Source organism: Lissotriton helveticus, chromosome 1_1 (genome assembly GCF_964261635.1).
Source record: "Lissotriton helveticus chromosome 1_1, aLisHel1.1, whole genome shotgun sequence".
In the NCBI taxonomy this organism is placed as follows: domain Eukaryota; kingdom Metazoa; phylum Chordata; class Amphibia; order Caudata; family Salamandridae; genus Lissotriton; species Lissotriton helveticus.
The window spans coordinates 678430026-678451139 of NC_136057.1; the positions used below are offsets into that span (position 1 = coordinate 678430026).

At 42.1% G+C, this 21114-nt stretch overlaps 2 protein-coding genes across 3 annotated transcripts in view; one reads left to right on the top strand and one right to left on the bottom strand.

The window, feature by feature from the left end:
* The window catches only part of HSPA14 (heat shock protein family A (Hsp70) member 14), a 440582-nt gene that overhangs the window by 217912 nt on the left and 201556 nt on the right, over positions 1 to 21114 (bottom strand). Inside the window, exons 1-4 of one of the 2 annotated variants that reach the window (XM_078674200.1) lie at positions 18319 to 18357; positions 17947 to 18041; positions 173 to 253; positions 4 to 86 (exon numbers count right to left, since the gene is read on the bottom strand). In XM_078674200.1, coding sequence (XP_078530326.1) covers positions 4 to 86; positions 173 to 253; positions 17947 to 18003 — 221 coding nt within the window. In that variant the 5' untranslated portion in view covers positions 18004 to 18041; positions 18319 to 18357. Of the gene's footprint in view, positions 1 to 3; positions 87 to 172; positions 254 to 17946; positions 18042 to 18318; positions 18358 to 21114 lie in introns of those variants that run through there. The other variant, XM_078674199.1, reaches the window with a different exon arrangement.
* CDNF (cerebral dopamine neurotrophic factor) overlaps positions 18872 to 21114 on the top strand; it is a 149707-nt gene continuing 147464 nt past the window's right edge. The window contains exon 1 of the mRNA XM_078655046.1: positions 18872 to 18975. Within this exon, the coding sequence (XP_078511172.1) occupies positions 18891 to 18975 (85 nt within the window). The 5' untranslated portion in view covers positions 18872 to 18890. The remainder of the gene's footprint in view (positions 18976 to 21114) is intronic.

A 21114-nucleotide genomic window follows, 5' to 3' on the forward strand; every position in this document is an offset into this window, starting at 1 on the left:
TACCTTCGGCCTAAAATCTGCTTGACTTTTACTATGGTATTTGACGCATTTCTTACTCGGTTTTGCTTAGCTGCCAAGCCAACAATCTGCAAGAAAAAATATAATTAACCAGCTTGAAAAAAATAAAACTTTCAATAACATCAAATATTTAGAAGTACAAAAAGAATATTACCACTTCATTTTCGGAATATGCAACAACAGCTGGGGTGACTCGGTCACCTGCATCGTTGGCAACCACGTCAGCACGGCCATCCTGGCAATCCACAAGAAATAAGAAGAAAGAGTGTATGAACGTCACAAGCTGATCAAAAATGATATGCTGTACTTCACAGAGTTCTGTCTGCACAAATACATCAGAAAGCCATTCAGTTATAATTGTTCCAGTGATATGAACAGTTTTCAAAATGTTTACTCATGGAGGAGGCAATAAAAACTCGGTATACCACTATAAAAATACAATAATCTGCTTTTAGGACCTTTAGTTTGGATTTCTGCTGTGGTTGGAGGTCTGCTAAAGAGGATCAGCCACTGCATACTCTACGGAGTAACAAATAAAGTATATTTCACTTTCAGTGCAGTCCTGCTGCAGGTCTTTTTAGAGAATTGGAACTCCATACTGGCAATGAAAGTCGAATATAAATTCAACAGTAACAATTTGTATATTAACTGATAAAAACCAAGCAACTCCTTTCCAGAACAAGAACTTTCAATTAGATCACTCCATTCATTGTTGGCATCACTTAAATCGTCCTAACTGCTTCCTCCTGAAGCTCGCAACACATACAAGGCTGCATGTATTACCTGCAAGGCACAACATAGGAACACCCGAAGTTACCCGGCAAACAACATGACCTTAACAGGAGGAAGCAATGACCTTGGAGGTAAGGCTTCCTTAGGCCTTACCCATGCAAAATTTGAAAAAAAGACATTGAACACTGAAACGTACTTTATCTGGTAATGCTACGAAGATCTGAAAAGCCTTCTCATCAAACAATAAAACAGCCGGCTCATCAAACAATAAAACAGCCGGCTCCTCCACTATCTTTAGGATCAAGGATTTGGGTGTTTGGGCCTGCTTTGTCCATTGTACAAATTATATTATATTGTCAAGAATATAAAAAGCTAATGATACTGCCTACTTTGATCTGCATGAGCACACTTAAGTAGTGCTCATGCCAGTAATTTTTTTGTCAAATCTGTTTATTTGCATTTTAGAGTTCACATAATACAGTATGAACTTCAACCATTTCAGCACAGCTGCCCGGACATGCAAATTAAACATTCTTATGCACAGTAGTATTACAAGTAGGCGTCACAGTGTCGCAGGTGCAGCAACTCAGAAACAGTGGATAAGCGCCCAGAGCTGGCTAAATTGTGAAGCGTCTAAGTAGGTAGTTTCGGGGGCAATCCATGACTGTCCTCACGCTGAGCCCTGTATAACAGCAGGGTTTTTGGGTGGACCCCCCAACTCGGACTTGCGTACATAAGAGATATTTATACACCAACTAAAAGTAAACTGAGACAACAGCGGCAAAACCACGGACACATATGTACGCTAATACGAACCCCCCTTCCACTCCCCCCTCCCTCACACAGCCCCCCTGTATGCCCCAGTGGGGCAATAGTTGTACCTAACAGAGTACCCAGACAGAAGAACAGCCCACGGTACACTCCAACCCCCAAAGGGCGCCCTCCTAGACCACGACAGCACCCGCACCACCAACTTCTTCCGGCAGCTTCAGGGCATTAAGCATACGTTCCCAGTGCTCCGCAATGGGTTCTTTCCGGAGCCCCAACGTTTCCTCTGTACGTATGGCAGTCCACTCCGCCCGAGCCCATGCCTGAAGGGAAGAAGTCCACGCCTGTATGTCAGGTGGGTCACGCGCCTTCCATCGCCTCATAAGGAGGCGCTTAGCCACCACCATCCCCAGGTCTAAGAAACGGGACGGCACCTGATCTTTGGGCGGCCTCCTGAAATGGTGCAAAATGTATTCAGGCCAGTCAAAGGGTATAATGCGACCAATACATTTCCTGAGTAGCTCACTAATTGCACTCCAGTAAGTGCCCAGCCCAGGGCAGCTCCACAAAAGATGGAGGAGCCCCGCACCTATCTCGCCGCACCTGGAGCAGGACGCATCTGAGCGATGGAAGTACTTGTTGATTAGCTCAGGCGTAAGATAGGCCCTATGTACAACGTAAAGCTGTATCTGGCGAAAGCGCATGTTCCTGGGAATGCGTACCGGGCTTTTAAGCAGGGATGTGTAATTCCTATAGCTCGATGCCCACGACATATTGTTTGGGGTCAAGGGCAACAAGTTTTAATGTGCATTTTGTCCTTGGGACAAGCAGGCCTAACCCCCTGCAGCACAAACCCTTTGGCTGCCAGTTTGCAGTACCACATTAAGGATCAGAGAAGGACATTGCCTGCAGTTCAGTTAATATTTGTGTGCATAGGTTAATGCTGTTCAAACTTGTATTAATGGTTCATTAATTGAGATCCTTTATTATTAGGCTGAGCGCTCTCAGTAAATGTAAGTTTCGATTGCAATACTGACAGTAGTTCCAGTATAACAATGTGGACACACGGTTTCAAAGTTTAGCAATATGAGTGTAGGTTTGCACTGACTCAAAAGGACATTCCAACCCTGGAACTATTCTTTACCCCTACCTTCAGTCCCAGTATGTAGATCTGCGGAAACGAAGTAACATAAAGGGATTGCTAGTATTTAAACACTACTATGGTATCACCCCTGGCATAATCAGAGAGGCTATATAAGAACTCTTATATAATAAGATTGCTGCCACAATTTGTCGCCGCACAACATGGCACCAAAGGGATAAGTGGATTTTGTTACAGGACATGTAGATTTATGAAGCAACCTGCCCCATGGACAAGTAGATATATTAATAAATTCCACACCCTTGTTTAAGTATTCTCTCCCACTCCTTATCAGAGAGCGACCTTCCCAAATCACCCTCCCATTTGCCTCTAAGTGGGTCCAGGCTGGTCTCCGTATGCATCTGTAAAGCGACGCAGCAAACCAGCGGACCAGATGCTGCCCCTCCCCATGACATGGAGGTATTGCATGGTCAAGTGCTGTTCAGGCTCCGTCGCCATGTCTCCCCACCTGGCCGCCAGATGCGCTATGAGGGAGCGATGCAGTAGGAATCCCCCGGGGGGAGCCCGTCCTCAGAGACCAGCATCTCGTAAGCCACTAGGGCTCTATCTCTGTAGAGATCGCCCAGCATCTGGACATCTGCCTCCCTCCATTGCTCTAACAAAGGTATGGCTGGCGCGTACGGGAGCACCCTGCGTGTGAGGAACAGGGCTCTGCGGAAGCATTTATATGCCACTGCTAGCAGCAGCGGGGCTGGGCGCTCAGGTGCCGACAGTGGGTGAAAAAGTTTGGTGACACGCTCCAGAGAGTGCGGTGGCTCATCTGTCGCTGTGTCGTCTCTCCCCTTATCCGCCAGCCAGCGGGCGATCCATTGGAGCTGCGCGGCCAGGTAGTAGTGTTTGAAGCAGGGGGCGGCCAGGCCTCCCCTGTCCGTTGGCAGGAATAATTTCACCAACACCAGTCTATGCCGGGACACGCCCCAGATGAAGTCCCGCAGGACCGCGTTGAGAACAGAAAAGAGAGAGTCTGGGATGAATAGAGTCAGGCTGACAAAATAATACAGGAGTCGGGGGAGCATGACCATTTTGGCAAGAGCCACTCTGCCTGTGGTTGTCAGCGGGAGTATGGACCAAAAGCGTATCTGAGATCTGAGCGCTGTCATCGCCCGCCCAGTTTTCCGTCGAATAGGTCAACTGGCTGGTGGTAGATCTGGATCCCCAGATACTTGAAGGTGTCGGTCTTCCATTGAACTCTCGTGCCTTTGAGGCAATACCCCGGGTCTTCCACCTCATTGCTAAATAGTGCTCATGCCAGTCATGTGTGACTTGATGCTTTTCTGGCCCAAAGTGCACATAATCCTGAAGTGCGCACCAAAGTGACCAGACAGATAGAGATATATGATGGTGATTCCCAGCTAGTATTTCATCTGGATGGCACTCATTTGGCTCAGACACACTTTCAGAACACCATGAGATTTACTGCACGTAGAATGGAACTAAACTGGTTAAAATGAAACAGATACGAGATGAAAGTAGCCTTACTTAACACATCTATGGCTTGAAATTTACACTATTGGCCTAGTGACTAAGGCCCACCTTCATCCCCCTCGATGGTGGCAACAGCATGGAAGTAATGATAGATGAAAATCTTTCAATGCAGATCCAAGTGAAGTCTGTGGTATCCAAATGTTCATTTACCTCTAAAAATGTTGAAAGAAATAACTCCTTTCATGACCTTTGAAGCACGTACGATGATTGTTAGAGCATCCATTTTACCTAGCTGTATTATGCAAATATAATTTATGCCAATTTACCAGACTGTTTTGCACAAATTTTAGGTGACACAGAATGAAGCCGCTAGAGTTGTTTTAGGTGTCCCAAGGCATACACATGCCACCCTTCTGTTACAAAATCTGTTCTGAATCCAAGTTAAACAATTGAAACAATTCAAACTCCGTTACACTGTCTTAGAGCGTAAACAACTTAGCTCTGAAATTATTTTAAGATAAAATCAAAAAATATGTTCCCCTATGTAACCTAAGATCTACACACATCAACTCCTTAACTGTTTCATAGTGAAAAACCAGATCAGGAGGCCAAAGCTTTTCGGTTAAAGCTCCAACTAGTTGGAATCTCCTGCTGATGACAATCCGCCAAGTGGCAGATACTCTTTAGTTTTGGAAAAGTCTGAAGACCTGGTGTTTCAAACAAGTATACAAGATCTAACTGACCTATGACCTTCTGATAAATCTGTAATTCAGGGCTAAGAGACCTATGGTGAATGTGCGCTTTATAAGATCCGCCTAACATAACATAACAATTACTGAAGAAAAGATAATCAGGGCTTGAAAAATCATGTAAATGTTACTAGACCTGCAGGACTAGTAACTTTAATAATCTACTCGATCTAACTGTAATGTATATGACCCCTGAACTGGTCTCAAATTGTGTTATCCTAGGCAAATATTTTCTCTTTTGGAGCCGCTTTTTTCTTTATTATCAAATAAGAGAGCACCTTAAAATATACAAGTATAACAAGAATTGAGCCCATATATAGGGTACACATGATTCGTGGCTAGCCACTTAGTTCACTCATAGCATTGTCATCTGGGCAGGAGCAGGTATAATTCCCAAATCATGTTTAAAAACTCACTTTTCATAAATAAATTACCAAAGCATGATGTAGTAGTGCATTGTCATTTACAGATAGCATATTTTCCATTGAAATGGCCACAAAATGTTCCCACTAAAATGTTGTTTTACTGATAATAGCGCATAACAAATGTTTGGAAATTGGGTTTCAGTAAAAATATTTAAAATTTGCACATCACTAAATACAGAGGTATAATTTGTTTTGATCCTATAAAAATATTTTTCTCACCACAGAATTACAAAAATGGGTCTTCATAACTAGTGGAATATATTTAAAATATTTGAAAGGTTCACTTAGCTATTTCATATGCTGTGTTTGAGAACAGCGTGACATCTTTCAGCCTTTCATTTAACATGCTACGCACAGTTCAATTGTCACAAAGTTCACTTTACAAAATCCCATAACTTAAGTCACAGAAAGAAAAATAAATGTAATAAGAGAAGTGGACTTTTGACCTGTCTCTGAGACCCAGCAAATGTGACAAGATAACAAGATTTAATGGCATTTTTATTGCTCTTTCACTTTGTGAGCAATTAAGATGCCTTTATTAGGGCTCGCGCCTGCGATGCATATGGCGAAGCGATATGCGCATCGCGCAGGCGCGATACTATAGTTGCCGGGTCTGCTTCCCAGGAGACTGGCACGCGCACGCTCAGGAAAGCGATCGGAGCCGGCCGCGCGCGCGCGTTCCCAATCTCCTGTCTCTCTGGGAAGCACACAAGCAAGCCCCGCCAAGGCACGCGCGCCACTTCACCGTGCCTTCAAGTGAGCAGGCTAATGCCCCCGGACAGGGTGAATTTTACAGCGGAATGCTGCGTCGGAGCCTTTACACTTGTGGGAGAATCGTGCGCTGCTTCACAGTGACCCCGTTCCCATGGGATGAGCATGAACGTGTTATTATTTTTACGGCGTGGTTCCGAAGAGCTGTTCCTGCGCCCGTACAGTCACCACTAGATTTGGTCACACTGCAACACAATTAAGATTTATCCAACCTCAGCGCCGACTCACTTTTCGGTTACAGTTGCTTTCCATTATTGGCAGTCAATTACATAGCACTGCATGCCCCGCTGTCGGTTTCTAGGAGTATATATATTATCTGATTTGTTATGGCCTAATTAAAGTGTTGAGGATGAATGGCATAGAGTCAGTCTCTGTTCCCCCTCTTTTTTTCTACAGGCACATTATATAATTCATGCAGATGTATTTTCAGGGACATATTTCTAAGTAGATACGGCGGCACGAGTGAAGCATAAACGCTGTCACGTTTGAAGGTTATTGTGTTTGGTTGTTATCACCTCTGTTGCAAACATAGCAAATAAAGGATCTTAGAAATGTTAAAATCATTTACATCCAAAGTGTTACTTATTTTTTATCACAATGAAATTGGTGCATAAAATGTGCTGCATTTTCTTGCGAACATGGCAGTACCAAAAGAAATGCTCTCCAGAGTATGTTTGAATATGATGGCAATTAACTCTTTATCGGCGTTCCGGTGGAATACTAAGAGTGCTCCAAAGAGAGCAGGGTGGTTTCTTTCTCTCGGTAGATATAAGTTCAAGACAGAAAAATTGTATTGGTCGAAATAGACAGAATTGGGCCGCATTAATAAGAAAGCCCTACACGAAAGTAGAGTAGAGAGGAAGCTCAGAGAACAGGGCGCCTACTGCAGAGATGTGTGTAAACTGCACATCATAATGTTTAATTATCATAAAGGAGAACAATCATTCAGAATTGTGACTGACAAATCATTTCCTCCCACTGTAAACTGTGGCTGTTCCTTGGTCAGTAGGCATAGTAGTCTCTCCTTAGTACTAACTTGTCTCATTTTGTAGCCTCCCATGGTCACACCCCCTGTTACGTGTGTTGGTACTTGGTAGGCTTTAACTACAGCCTCCAAGCACTAGTTTCTCAAATAGCTTTGTGGCCACTCGCTCTCCTAATGCTTTTTTTAAAAAAAAATTATACCACGGGCGCTGAACGCATTTGCCATGCACTAGGTCTCGAATTTGCGAGAGTTTAAGCTATTGCCATTGTAAATGACATTGCCTTTTAATTATCTGTTTTAAAAACAACACATAAATAAAAGGCATTGTCATTTACAATGCCAATAGCACAAACTCTCATAAATGCGAGACCTATTGCATTGCAAATGCTTGTATCTTATTATGTTGTCACATTTGCGGTGTGTTTTCAGAGACAGAAGTCAAAAGTCAGTTTGTCTGCCCTGAAGTTAGAGGATTTTCAACTCGCCAGGAAAGTAATTCCTAAAAATAGCTCGTGTGAGTGGATTTTTCGAGCCCTGATAACTGATGCTATTGCACCACGGTGAAGATAGCTTTCAAGGAATATTCTAGAGCTGGGAAATCTTGTTTGACACCCATACTGTACCGCTTTTTCAACAAAAGTGAAACCAAGTGCTCCCTATGCCTAATCTCTGATAAAGCCACCAACACTCTCCTTCTTTGAGAAAGGAGGAGAACGATCCCATGGAACTTTCTGGTTACAGACTGGAATATTTGATCAGTAAGGATACAAAAACATTGGCACAGATTTTGGTGGCTAGACTGTGTTAAGTTATAGCATCACTAATTCAGAGGGGGACATCAGGACACTGAATAGTCAGGTAGGAGACAGATTTCATCACAAAAGTGAACTGGCTGTATGATCCTCCAAGAGCGAATATCAACTGCAGGGGAGGGGTTCCTTTCCAGGACGATAGGGATAAAATGGGGCCCTTGTGAGGGTTGCTCTTTATCTCCACTCTTATTTCTTTTGGCCCTATAACCTTACAGCTGTGTCCTTTACTCAAATGCAGTTCCTGGTACAGATAGAAGCACAAGCAGGGCAGATCAAACCCTTTATATAAAAACGTACAATGTTTTGCTCAGGTTCTTAGATCCAGGCTCCCCATCTCTGCAGTGAAGTCCTTTATCTATAATTTCTCTGGATATAAGATTGATAGAAGGAAGTGTTACAAATGACACGTTCCACCTTCGAGGCTTGCTTTTATGACTTCACCATGCAGAAGAGTTGCAGTAGGGCTCAAATGTCTATCTGGGCATCTATTTCAACAAGGGCATTGAGAAGATGGTGGAAGGCAATCTGCTTCCTTGAAGAGCTGGGAAATGGGGCTGACTTAATGAAGTGGTCACATCTCAAACTATTTTTTTTAATTGGGGAGGGTACAAATGGTCAAAATGACTCTTGTGCCCAGGTTCAACTACATATTTTTTTTCCTACCAGTTTATCTCCTTAAGAGAATATTGAGATATTAGTTCTTATGTGTGGAGCGAAAATACGTGGAGCTTGACAATATTCAAAAAAGACACATACTACACCTGGAAGACTACCCCATGTGGCATCATGTTGCATGGCGTATCATCTGTCACAAGCGCCATGCTTCCTGATGCAACCAAGGGAATCCACTCTATGAACTGCATTAGAGCTCAAGGTCCTCTAGTGCCTCACTTCAGTGTGCCTGATATTTTTTTATAATGAAGCTACAACCACTATAGTGTACCCAATTATTCTTTGAGCGGAAAAATGCCCATAAGATACTTGGGGTGAAACCTTTCAATGGAAAAAAGAGCCCACATCGCATAATGCAGGTATCTAGATTGATGGTCAAACTATTTGGTGCGCTGTGAGATGGGTAGCACTGTCTGGAACAGTTACTGTACGACAGGTAACCCAGATCATTTCTTGCATTACAAACAGATTATGGCCTGCATACCTCGGAAATACCAACACTCGATGCTCTGTCACCAGAACCAGTTGGGCCTACTGCTGGTAACTCTACCACACTCTCAGGTCTTGTAATATCTCAGCATATGAGGCTTACACTGTGGAGTGTTTTCTTGTCTTTTTAGTGCCCTTATTACCAAAAAATACTCCGCTCCTGTCTAATGCACCTTTAGGCTTTACTGGCAGACAATAATGAGCGAGGAATACACTGGAGTGGACTGACACTTAATGATAGGGTAGTTAGATAATCTAAACTGAAATTCTTGTATTCTAAGTTCCTTAATGTCTACTATTGATCGTCCCATATTTTAATACGACTGGCCTTCTCAACTATGCAGGTGCTTGAGATGCGGCTATGATGCCCCATGCCTGTGATATGTATCATATTTGACAGGACTGGCTAGCCCTGCAACAGTAATGGAGGTTACTATGGTCTAAACTGACATCCTTTGCCCTAATATCCCCCTGATGAATCTGCTTCAAACATAACAGTCTGAGCAAGGAGTGTTAACCCCCCTTCCTTAACCGTACCCTCTTCCCTAACGCCACAAGTTATATCCGAAATTGTTTGTGTTCAACTTTAATACAAGATTGATGCCTGTATATTGTGGGCAGAAAATAGATATCATCCTATGGGCAATCATAATAGTAATTAAAAGGTATGCCCAACATAACAACATGCTAATTATAGGAAGTTCATTGGTCAGTCCCACGATGTATTATGTTGGTAAGCATTGAATATCTATTGACTAAAACTCAAAAATGTAACTAAGATTTGTGTTTAAAAATATGAGGTAAAGGCCAGTGCTGATTGTTTCACAGGATAACCAACCAAAGATTAATGAATTGCTAGCTGCCACCAACATTATAAAGCTATTTTCTACTACAGACATAATTGCAGCTTACTACCAGGTAAATACACACCAATACAGAAAAAATGGTTTTGGTATGGCCTCTGCTGCCATAATGTTTCAAGACTAATGCTAAAAATGTTCTTGGGGGTAAGCAACATGATTTTGTTCCAAGATGACATACTGATTATGGAGTAGAATAAGAAAGTACTTAATTGCAAATGAAAAATAGTATTCAACATCTTTGAAAACAATGAATTACTGCAGTTTAAAAAAATGCAAATTCTGTCAAAACAGAATAACCTATCATGGATACGAATGAGGCGTTAATGAAATACAACCAAAAATAGGAACTTGTGGAAGCAGTAAAGGGGAAGCCCCTCGTTCAGAAAATAAGGATGAGGTGAGATCACTTCTGGGTCTCGTAGATTTCTACACACAATTTGGAGACAACTTTGCAGAACTAGCTTACCCTGTCAGACAATTACTCAAAATGTAGGCAAAATTCAGTATGTCAGGCGATTGTCAAGATGCATTAGAAAGGTTAAAAGATAGTATCTGTTCTGCTCCTCTTCTTCAAGGATAGGATCTGGATTGCACATTTGTATTGCTAATGATGCCATTTAAAAAGGCATCAGCGCAGTTTTAACACAACTGGAAATAAAGCTATAAATGCATTCGCCTCTCGTGTCATCATTCTGGAGAGGAAACATTCTGTTTGATTAGTGGAGAAGTGTGGCTCAATGGTTAGAGCGGCAGACCCTGATGCAGAGGTCTAGCCCAGGACCAGGGTTCAGTTCCTCGCCTCGGCGGGTCTTGGGCTCAAAAAAATATTCCACGGACCTGATAATTCTCGCCTCGGTGCCTATTCCAATCATGGAGTCCCACTCTGCAACTCTGGGCAATAGCTTGCTTAATCTCCACAACGGCCCCCACAACGCTCAGGATGCCTGGCCTCCACCTTGGGGGTGCCCAGGAGTGGACACCTCACAGGGAAAGCCAGGATGGGTGCCACAGCGGTATTCGTACAAGCGCCTTGAGACCCTTGCGGGTGAGTAGTGCGCTATACAAGTATCAATTTACATTTACATTAGTAGAGAAGCCTTGGCTTATGATTGGGCTTTAGATCATTTTAACTACAATGTGTGCACTAGACCGGTCTCCATTCGCCGTGAACTTAAGTGCTTAACTTTTACGGTTTAGTACCAGTTTCTCCTAAACTTGCTTGCATCTTTGAGACTGTTGGAGTATAATTATAAAAGATTCTATGTGCAATCAGATGCCCTCATCCTCAAAAGATAACAAAGGGGCCTGGGGAGAGTATTGTGTGGTTAGGTTACAGGACAATGAAGCATTGGATGTAAATGAAAAGGAGTGGAGCACAAATCTTTAAGTCAAGTTAGCTTGCTTAACCTCCACACTGGCCCCAACAGCGCTAGGATGCCTGGCTTCACCCTGGGGGTGCCCAAGAGTGAACACTAAACAAGGAAAGCCAGGAAGGGTTCCACAGCGGTATGAGTAATAGCGCCAGGAAACCGCTTGGTGGCAGTGCGCTCTACAAATACCTTGACATTTACATTTACATTTACAGTGTACGTTGAGAAGGAAGGGCCATTTCATAAATCGTTATGTACACAAACCGCAGTTAAGGATAATAACGGGAGATGGCTTCTGTTAAACCTTATGGGGATCCACGATACCCAATTCTCAACCTGCAATGTTTATGGTCGTAACGGTATAGATTTAAAATTTTTGAATGAATTTTCTATTCACCTTTCTTCCCATGCAACAAAAAATCTTATAGTGGGAGGTGACTGTAATCAACTGTTATACCCTTTTCTCGATCGTAAATGTCAAACTAGGTTTGTTCCAAATAAAATGCACAGGACCTTTCATAAAGCTATATCTTCCAGAGGGCTGGTGGACGTTTGGAGAATTTCACACCCAGATGTTTTAGAGTTCTCATTTTTATCCCCAGTAGATAATTCCCACTCTAGATTAGATTATATCTTTCTCACAAAACCCACTCTTCAATTCTTGACACATGCAGAGATAGGTTCAATACTTATTTATGATAATTATGATATTTATGATATTATTTATGATAATTGATTTGGACTATCCCATTCCTATATCCACTTCACGCAGATGGAGATTTAATAATGCTCTTCTACTTGACAACCAATTCACTGAGCAATCTGCATTGTTTTTACAGGAATTTTTCAAAAACACTCTTCCCTCAGACTCACAGATGAACTTTATTTGGCATGCATTGAAGGCCATGGCTAGGGGGTTAATAATAAACTTTGTTGCAAACAAAAAGAGGAAGGCATGTAGAGATTCAATGCTACTCTTAAAACAAATTAAGACCCTAGAACATGAATATTCCTCCTCAAATCACTCAGATACCCTGTCAAATCTCATTAAAGCTAAATTGCAATATATTACACAGTCCTGGGATACGTTCGCTCAAGTTTAATGCAAAGTTGTATGGTAGTAATAAGGCTGGTAAATCTCTGGCCAACTACCTTAAAAGTAAAAAACAAAAATCCAAGATTGTTGCTAGGATAGACGGCGAAGAGGTCAGGCATGTTAATGACACCAAGACACTAGAATGCTTCACAGAATACTATACTTAGTTGTACACTCCTGACTCCTCACCTTCAAGTGATCACATTGATGCCTATTTCCAATCCATTCCCAAACCCCTAGAGAAGTTGGTTAACTTGTCTTCTCTTGATTGTCAATTACAGAACAAGAAATTTCTAATGCCATTCTACACCTTCCAAAAGACAAAACTCGGGGCCTGATGGTATTTCTGTACGTTTTTTTCTTCACTTGAAACAGCTGTTCGTTCCTAAGTTATTGCTTCTTATCAACCACTTTTCTAATCTGGGAAAGACTCAAGGCTCCTTTACTCAGGCCATGCTTTGTCTCATTCCTAAGAAGAATAAGGATCTCTCTCAATGTGGTAATTACAGACCTATCTCACTTATTAATACGGATTGTAAGATCTTTGCTAAATTACTAGCTCTTCGCATCAATCAGTTCATCCCCGAATCGGTTGAGAAACATCAGTCAGGTTTTGTACAGGGTCATTCCATTGGGGACAACTCTAGAACTTTTCTTGACAATTCATCTGGCTTCCAGGTTGAACTCACCAGTTGCTGCCATAACTCTGGAATTGATTGGGGGTTCATCTTCAGAGCACTGAAATGACATGGCTTCAGACCCCACATTATTCATCATATCCAGCTATTATACTCCGCCCCCTCCACTTCTATTTGGGTTAACTGTCGGTGATCTAACTATTTTTCCCATCCAAAGAAGTATTAGACAAGGTTGCCCTTTGTCTCCACTTCTATTTATTTTAGCTTTAGAATCCTTCTTGGAAACAATGTGTTGTTCTCCACTGTTTACCGGTTTTCAATTTAAAATTATTGACTTAAAATGTACAGCATATGCGGATGACATCCCATTATATGTCTCCAATCCAAATACGTCTGTACCGGCGTTTCTCTTTTTATTAAATGAATGCTCTACAGTCTCCGGATATAAACTAAATATAAATAAATCAGTAGTCATGCCCCTAAATAAATATTGCCTCTCAGATATGTTTAAAGACACTGGGTTTACATGGAACTCAAAATATATTAAGTGTTTAGGTGTCTTATATACTAATGACATTAAAGAAACCATTAGATTGAACCTCAACGAGATCATCACGAAAATCACTGTATTAACGGAAGGCTGGTCTCCATTATTTCGGTCCTGGTGGGGTAGATTAGCAACAATTAAAATGATGCTGCTACCAATTATCGATTACTACTTATCCATGCTCTCGGTTACCCTCCCCCTATCTTTCTTTAAAATCATTAACCGTTCCTTAATCAACTTCCTGTGAAATAAACGCAAGCCTAGAATTTCGCTATATCGTCTCCAGCAATCCAAGGGTTCGGATGGGGTAAATTTTCCTTACCATCGACACTACCATTCCGCTGTTACTCTGAAACAAATCTGGACTTCTCTTTCGCCCAACCCTTACACAACGCTAACCACATGGGGTCAATTGGACCAGGCTCAACTTACACCTTTTTCTTTAAAAGAGGCAGTTCATATTTCGCACCCTTTAGGACCTTTTTCTCTCCTATACTTGCCCATTCAATGCCAGTTGTGAAACCTTTAATTGCTTCTTCTAATTCAAATATAGATATTATTTCACAATCATCTATCTGGTACAATAAACACTTAAAGCTAAATAATAGAGCTCTTTTTTGGAAAGAATGGATCGGCAAAGGTATAACCATTGGCCATATACTGGCTCAATGGTTAGAGCGGCAGACCCTGATGCAGAGTCTGGCCCGGGACCAGGGTTCAATTCCCGCCTCGGCGGGTCTTGGGCTCAATTTCCTCGGACCTGATAATCTTCGCCTTGATGCCTATATTAATCATGAGTCCCACTCTGCAACTATGGGCAATAGCTTGCTTAATCTCCACAACGGCCCCAGCAACGCTAGGATGCCTGGCTTCACCTTGGGGGTGCCCAGGAGTGGGCACTTCACAGGGAAAGGCCAGGAAGGGTTCCTCAGCGGTATTCGTACAAGCGCCGAGAGGCCTCCGGGTAGTCGTGAGCTATACAAGTACCTCTACATTTACATTTACATACTTGGAGAGCTTATAGCTCTCTTATTAGATTTTTCAGAGTTTCAAAGAAAATATATTTCCTCTCAACACGCCACACAATTTCTGCATCTTAAAACTTCCCTTCTCCTCCTCCACACTCAGGACTCCTCTGCAGGTCCACAAAATCAGCCCCCCCCTCCCACGATTTAGATTTCTCTTCCCAAATAAAGGCATTTGGCACCTATACAATTTTAGCCCGTCCTTCAAAATTGAGATCAAAATCCAAGTTGGAACTCTTATGGGAAAGGGACCTTCACCAGGATTTTCCCTTCTAGACATGGAGCTCCATATGGGCTAAGATCCACACTTCCTCTTGTTTCGCAAGCACAACACAAACGTATTATTTTTATAACGGGCTCTTCTTGACCCCTGAGGACCTCCATTTGTTCCAACTGACTAACAATGCGAATTGCTGGTCTTGTTCTCATGACAAAAGTGATTTTTACACGTTTTTTCTTGGTCCTTTGGTTAATATGCTCTGGCGGCTCATTTGGCAAAAACGTAATGAAATTCAGTCCACGTTGTTCTCTTTTGATATTTCACATATTGATTTAGGCAGCTCTTCCTCCCTGTGGTGTTCTTAAGGGAATATAGGAAAGTTTATTGATTTGGCTATAGCATTGCCCTGCAGACTATCACCACCAATTGGAAAGATACCACTAAAATTACTTTTATTGCCTGGTGGAATCTTTTATGTCATCATCACAGATTGGATCGCGCATATGCCACTTCCACTCCTTTACTGATTAAAAAAAGATTTATTATGATTGCCACTGACAACATTCCTATCCATGAAGGGTTTTAGCGTGTACATACAAGAAGAATGGCGCCTGGGCATGAGACCCGTGACTCTTCAGGGCTGTTCAAAGTACAAAGTTTAGCTGTTTGTGTAGCCGGTGAAAATTCACCGGCTACACAAAGGACCAGTGGTGTCTCACTTCTGTGTGGGAGCTCCCACACAGAAATGAAACACCACTGGTCCTTTAACTTCGGCATACACACAGTTTGCCTAGACAATGGTTGCACCCGCCCGTCCTCTACTTTCCCTTCATACCAGCGATAGATACTCCAATCTTGACCCGTATACGCCGGGTTGGAATTATCACCGGCTACACAAACAGCTAAAACTTTGTACTTTGAACAGCCCTGAAGAGTCTCTGGTCTCATGCCCGTTTGACGAAACACGTGTCGGCTGGCTGTTTTTTGCTTTGATGTCACCCTATCAGAAAGGAAGGCCCAATACATTGCATTTAAAAGAAACCATTCCCATGAGTCTACTTTGTTTCATTGACTACGATTTTACTCTTTACTTTTGAATAACCTTAATAATTATTGATCGTAACGTGTGCACAGGACATGTGTTGTAACATTCCTATCCAGACAAGCTGTTCTATCCAAATCTACGCACTAGTTATAAACCTCCATAAATGTCAGTAAACCTTCATTAAGTTAACATGGTTATTATTGCGATGCTGTTCAAATTTCACGTTTATTGTTTGATTACTTAAAATCATTACAAAATGTTAAAACCGTATGACTCACGTATACATATATGAATTTAAAAAAGGAGTGGAAGAGGACCTTTGATTAATACAACAGCAGTGCAATAGTCTAGTAGTAAAATTGAATGAAATTTAAAAATTGTCTGTATGTGCGTTTATCTTTTACAGATCAGCTCGTTAAATAACATGGCAGTCACAGAGTGGTTTTAAAAAAGTTTAAATAGGGGAAATAAGTCAATATGGCAGCTGGTTTTGGGGAGCTGAACGCGGTGTCCATGTAGGCCATGCGGAGGGGGGCCGGTGGCCGCTTGAGTTTTTATTACAGGGTGATGTCTGGGCCGACCGGCAAAAGAAATGCTGCCTTTTCTTTTCCCAACGTTTTTACAGCTCTGGCAACAAATTTGGTAAACCGGATGTTCAGGATTATTTTTTCTTGATTCATAGCTGCCATTATTGCCTGACGACATGTACGAACGCCTAATTTAATCCACTCTGCTCTCAGTAAGGTCCTTCTGTCTTGTAGCAGAGCTGGGCATGCGCAGGATATGTGCTCCAGGCTTTCGGAGTGGTAGCCGCATCCTCTGCATTCGATTTTCTGATTAGGGCGCCGCCGTTGCGGTAAATGCAATGCTGTTGTTATTGCTTATCATTTCCTTTCCAACTCTCTTCTCCTTTTCTCTTTCTTTTTCCGCCTCCCTCTTTTCTTCTCTTATAAAATCTCCTAAAAATGCATATTGTTTTGTAAATAGTTTATATTTTTCAATTCGAGCTCGGCTATATTAAACTGTTAAGCTAGCATGTATTTCTTTTATTCACCGCGTTTGAATTGTACTGTTTTGAATATTGTGTTTACTTTATATTTTGTCTCTCCGTAAAAGTTCAATAAAGCATTTTAAACTAAAAAGAAGAATATAGAGAAGAAATTACAGGTTTCGTAACAAGTCAGGAATGGGCTTGCTATGAAAAATGGCATATTGTTCAGAAACAGCGAAGCAATTGCTCATGAAAAACTTAAAGACAGGATTTTCGAAGTATGCCATGATGGATATTTGGGAGTAATCAAAATCAAAGGCATGATGAATGTTGGCCAGGATTAGACAAACACATGGAAAGGGTAGTAAGGGAGTGTTGTGAGTATAATAAACTCAGAATACACTCAGTCTACTTTCAGACCACCTTTATAACCACTGAAGTCCCAATATGTCTAGGGAAATAATTTGTAATATCATCTTGGGACCAATCCACAAGAGATATGCGTACAAGCATCCTATTGAGATAATGGATCATTTTCTAGGAAGCCAGAAATCAATGTGGTAACCAAAGCAAATACTGTGGCCATTGTAAAGTTCTTGGGTGCAGTGCGCTTACGAGAAGGCTTCCAAAAGTCAGTCAGTGACAATAATTCACAATTGTTACCAATGTTTCAAAACTTCTTGAAAAGGCCTTGTATCATACATAACACACCTGTCTATTATCCCGCAGGGAACGAATGTGTAGAGTGCTTAAACTGACTGCTGAGAGGTAACATCCAACAGTCCAACTGTGGAAGTAGGTATTCGAGACGCTGTGTTTTGCAATGCTGTCATGCTGAACTCTTCGGGCTTTCTTGCAGCCTTAGAGTATGTAATGTAGCGCGCAAGGGGAGAAGAAAGTCTTATGATAGAAATAGTTTGATGATGTACGGGCCATTGTACTGCGTGAATAAAGATTTCAGATAAACATGCTATCTGAATCAAAAGACTGGAAAGGGTATTATGCTTGTGATGAATGATTTTTGAATACACGAAGATGTGGCAAAATGCCTGTGCTCAGATGGAAGGGTGGTAGCCTGGGAGCTAAGATGCTGACGGCAATGTGTAGACACAAACACATTAAAGTCTGAGGCACGCGCCCTACCTTATATACCGCCACACATGCACATGTGCAGCCAAGATGAACACCAATTGCCGCCATGCCGATGCCGGGATCACAGCCAAACAAACCGGCACATACTGTGAAATAAAGAAAGGACAAGTCAGGCAAAAGCGACTCTGAATGCCGGGTAGGCGGCGGACATCACATTTTTTTCACAATTTATTTCAGTACAACAGTAGCAAATAATGGATAGCTGGAATTGCACGAGTGATTTATAGATACAGTCAATAATACGAACACGCTTTTTACAGTTTCATATGTTTTTTAATGCTATTTACTATGGTTAAAATAAGGTAAATATACATTAATGTACGTAACTATATATGATATGCCATATAAAACCTGCACAAGTACCAGTTGAGTGTACGACCGGATTGCACGGAAGATAAATGTACTATCTGTAACTGACTTTATTTTTATGACCAATCCATACCGAGAACACAAATATGGCCAACCACAAGTCAGGGCAACCAATAGACTACCTTATAATAGCATGACATTGCCATAGAAATAGAAAAGACGGTTGTTTCGGTACTCGGTGTTCGAATCTTTACCTCCCCCCCCCCTCTCCACCCATTGGCCCCTCCCGGAGGTGAACAAGACTTTGGTGGCGTTTAGTCATCAATGTACACAAAGTGCTTTCCATATCTTTCAAAAGATGAAAATTAAAGAAATATTCACCCTGCGCAAACTAACGGAAGCCAAACACATACGTACCACTTCCAGTTCTACACTTTGTAGTAATAAAAAACACAGTGCAGTAAAATATCACTATACTATACGGTGGCTCTTGTGCGATCAAACGCCTTTTAATAACATTTCCCATCACAACATGGCCACTGCGTATGTCAAAAACAGAAGAAATATGGATTGTCCCTAGTCTGTCGTTTATGTTGTTCGTTTTCCGAGTTAACTGAAGTGCTGTAATGGCGAGTGTAGGGTCAGTCATGCTTGGTCTGTTGTTCCTTTATTGTTTCCTGACCAGGGGTTGTCAGGCGTTAGATTGTGAAGGTGAGCGGATCTGTGCTGCCTGCTTTGTGTAGACAACGACGCACTCTGATGTACCTCTTACACACTAACCGCATGGGAGTCTGTCTTATACTGCAATGCTCATCAATGGAAGAAGATTGGACCGTGACCCAGTTCATAGTTAATCACGTTGAAATGATCTGCGCCCGCATGTGCTTTTGTGCAGTGATTTGTTCGCATGCGTCCATGTTGCCTGTATAATTGTACTTTACAAACCAGAAACAACTTTCAGACATGCCAACCCTCCCGATTCAGGCGTGAGACTACCGATTTGAAGGCTAGTCTCCCGCCTCCCGATTCCTACAAGCAAAAACCCGATTATTCGGGGGTTTCAGCTGACAAGGCTTGATTGTGTAAAGTGCTAATTCTTCCAGCAAAGAGTGGCGATGCAGGGGCTCTCGAAAGGGTGAAAAACTAGCAAACCGTCATTAACAAGGGAATCGTCTTTTAAAGACCTGCGAAGTACGGTGGGGAGGGGAGCTGTTTCAGCCCGGGCTGCCACAGGGGGGTGGGGGGTGCATGCACTGCCAATAACCTGCCAGGCCCGTGCCCAACACGTGCATCACCCTCTCTGCCTGCCATTATGCTCCATGCTTCTAAAAGGTAAGAAAAAATCGTGCATTTGCGTTTCAAATGTCCGATCCTACAGCAGCACACTTCCAAAGCCCATCCATGCCAGTAACCCGATTCAGAGCCCCATTCTCCCGATTTTTTTTTTACTCTCCCACTTTGCTCTCCTGAAATGTTGGCATGTATGAACTTTACACATCAACAAGAATTATAAATAATTAAAAGGATTCAGCACCTTGTAATAAACGTGTATAGCTATTAGTCTCGTCCAACTCATTACTTAAAAAAGAATGTAATCATTACAGGAAATGATATTTTTAATTCCACTCCCCTTCAGTCGAGTTCTATAAATAGGTTAGTTTCTCAGAGCAATTCAACGCGCTGACCATGTGAACCATCTTAACCTGTGACAAAGTGTCACAGATCAATAAGAAAACCAAAACTGCGTCAATTTTTATTTTTTTCACAACGAATGTGGTGTAATGAGGCTACTGCCTCTGTATCCAAAATACACGCCTCTGTTAGAAGAAATCGGACAGCCAGAGAAGAACACGTAGGCTGTACTTTGAGTAATCCACAGCTTCAACAAGAGCTTGTACCAAGGACGTTGGGTGAGTAATGGCTGGGACGAGGCCTAGATGAACAGAGCATAACGAAGGCTATAGGAAAGTAATAGGGTCATTACTTCTCTGTCCCTCGTCCCAGTCATTACTTAATTAGGTACACTACCAAAGCCAAAAATAGATCTTTGACATAATCCAAAAACACAGAATAAACAGCAATATTTGACAAAACCCAGTCTATCTAATTGCTATTCAATAACAGTGGTTATACCACGGCTGCCTGCAAGACTACCACACCAGTTATTCTTTAACTCTTGTGCATTCTATTGTATAGGTCTTATACGGCTCATAGCTACCCGGAGGCCTCCCAGGGCTATGAACAGGCAGCTAATGTTTAATAAGTGTGTTGTCTGAGGCCCAGGTTCTGACCGACAGATCTATTCCAACGAAACTCCAAGAACTTCTTGCTGCCCTGGATACCACTATGGAACCAGGGGAGCGACCTTGGACAGCCCTGATGGATACAGCGCTGTTGTTCCAAATCCTGGGTGCATAGAAGGAAAATGCCACTGCCTCGTCTTTTTTTCTTTTTTTCTTCTTTTCTACACTTCTTAGTCTGCAGTCTGATGGTGTTCTGGCTGCGTTTGTGGCAACATTCACCAGAGTGATTGGGCTGCAGCCTGAGTAATTGCCAGTGGCTTATAGAAGGTATAATTTTGTCATGAATCTTGGTAAATTAATCCAGTCCTGGCCTTTCTATTCATTCAGTACAATTCTATCATATACACATAGCTAGACAATCCAACAATTGTTTTTTTTCTTCAATTGCCTTAACTCCATGTCTGTGAAGGACTCTTCAACCTCCTCCTTGGCAAATCCCATGTTCCCCCCTAACATGGATCAACAACTCTGGAATTAACTCCTTTGAGGTATACTCCCCCTTTGCTCAGGTGCAGAAGAACAAGTATTATCTGATAAACTGACTGGA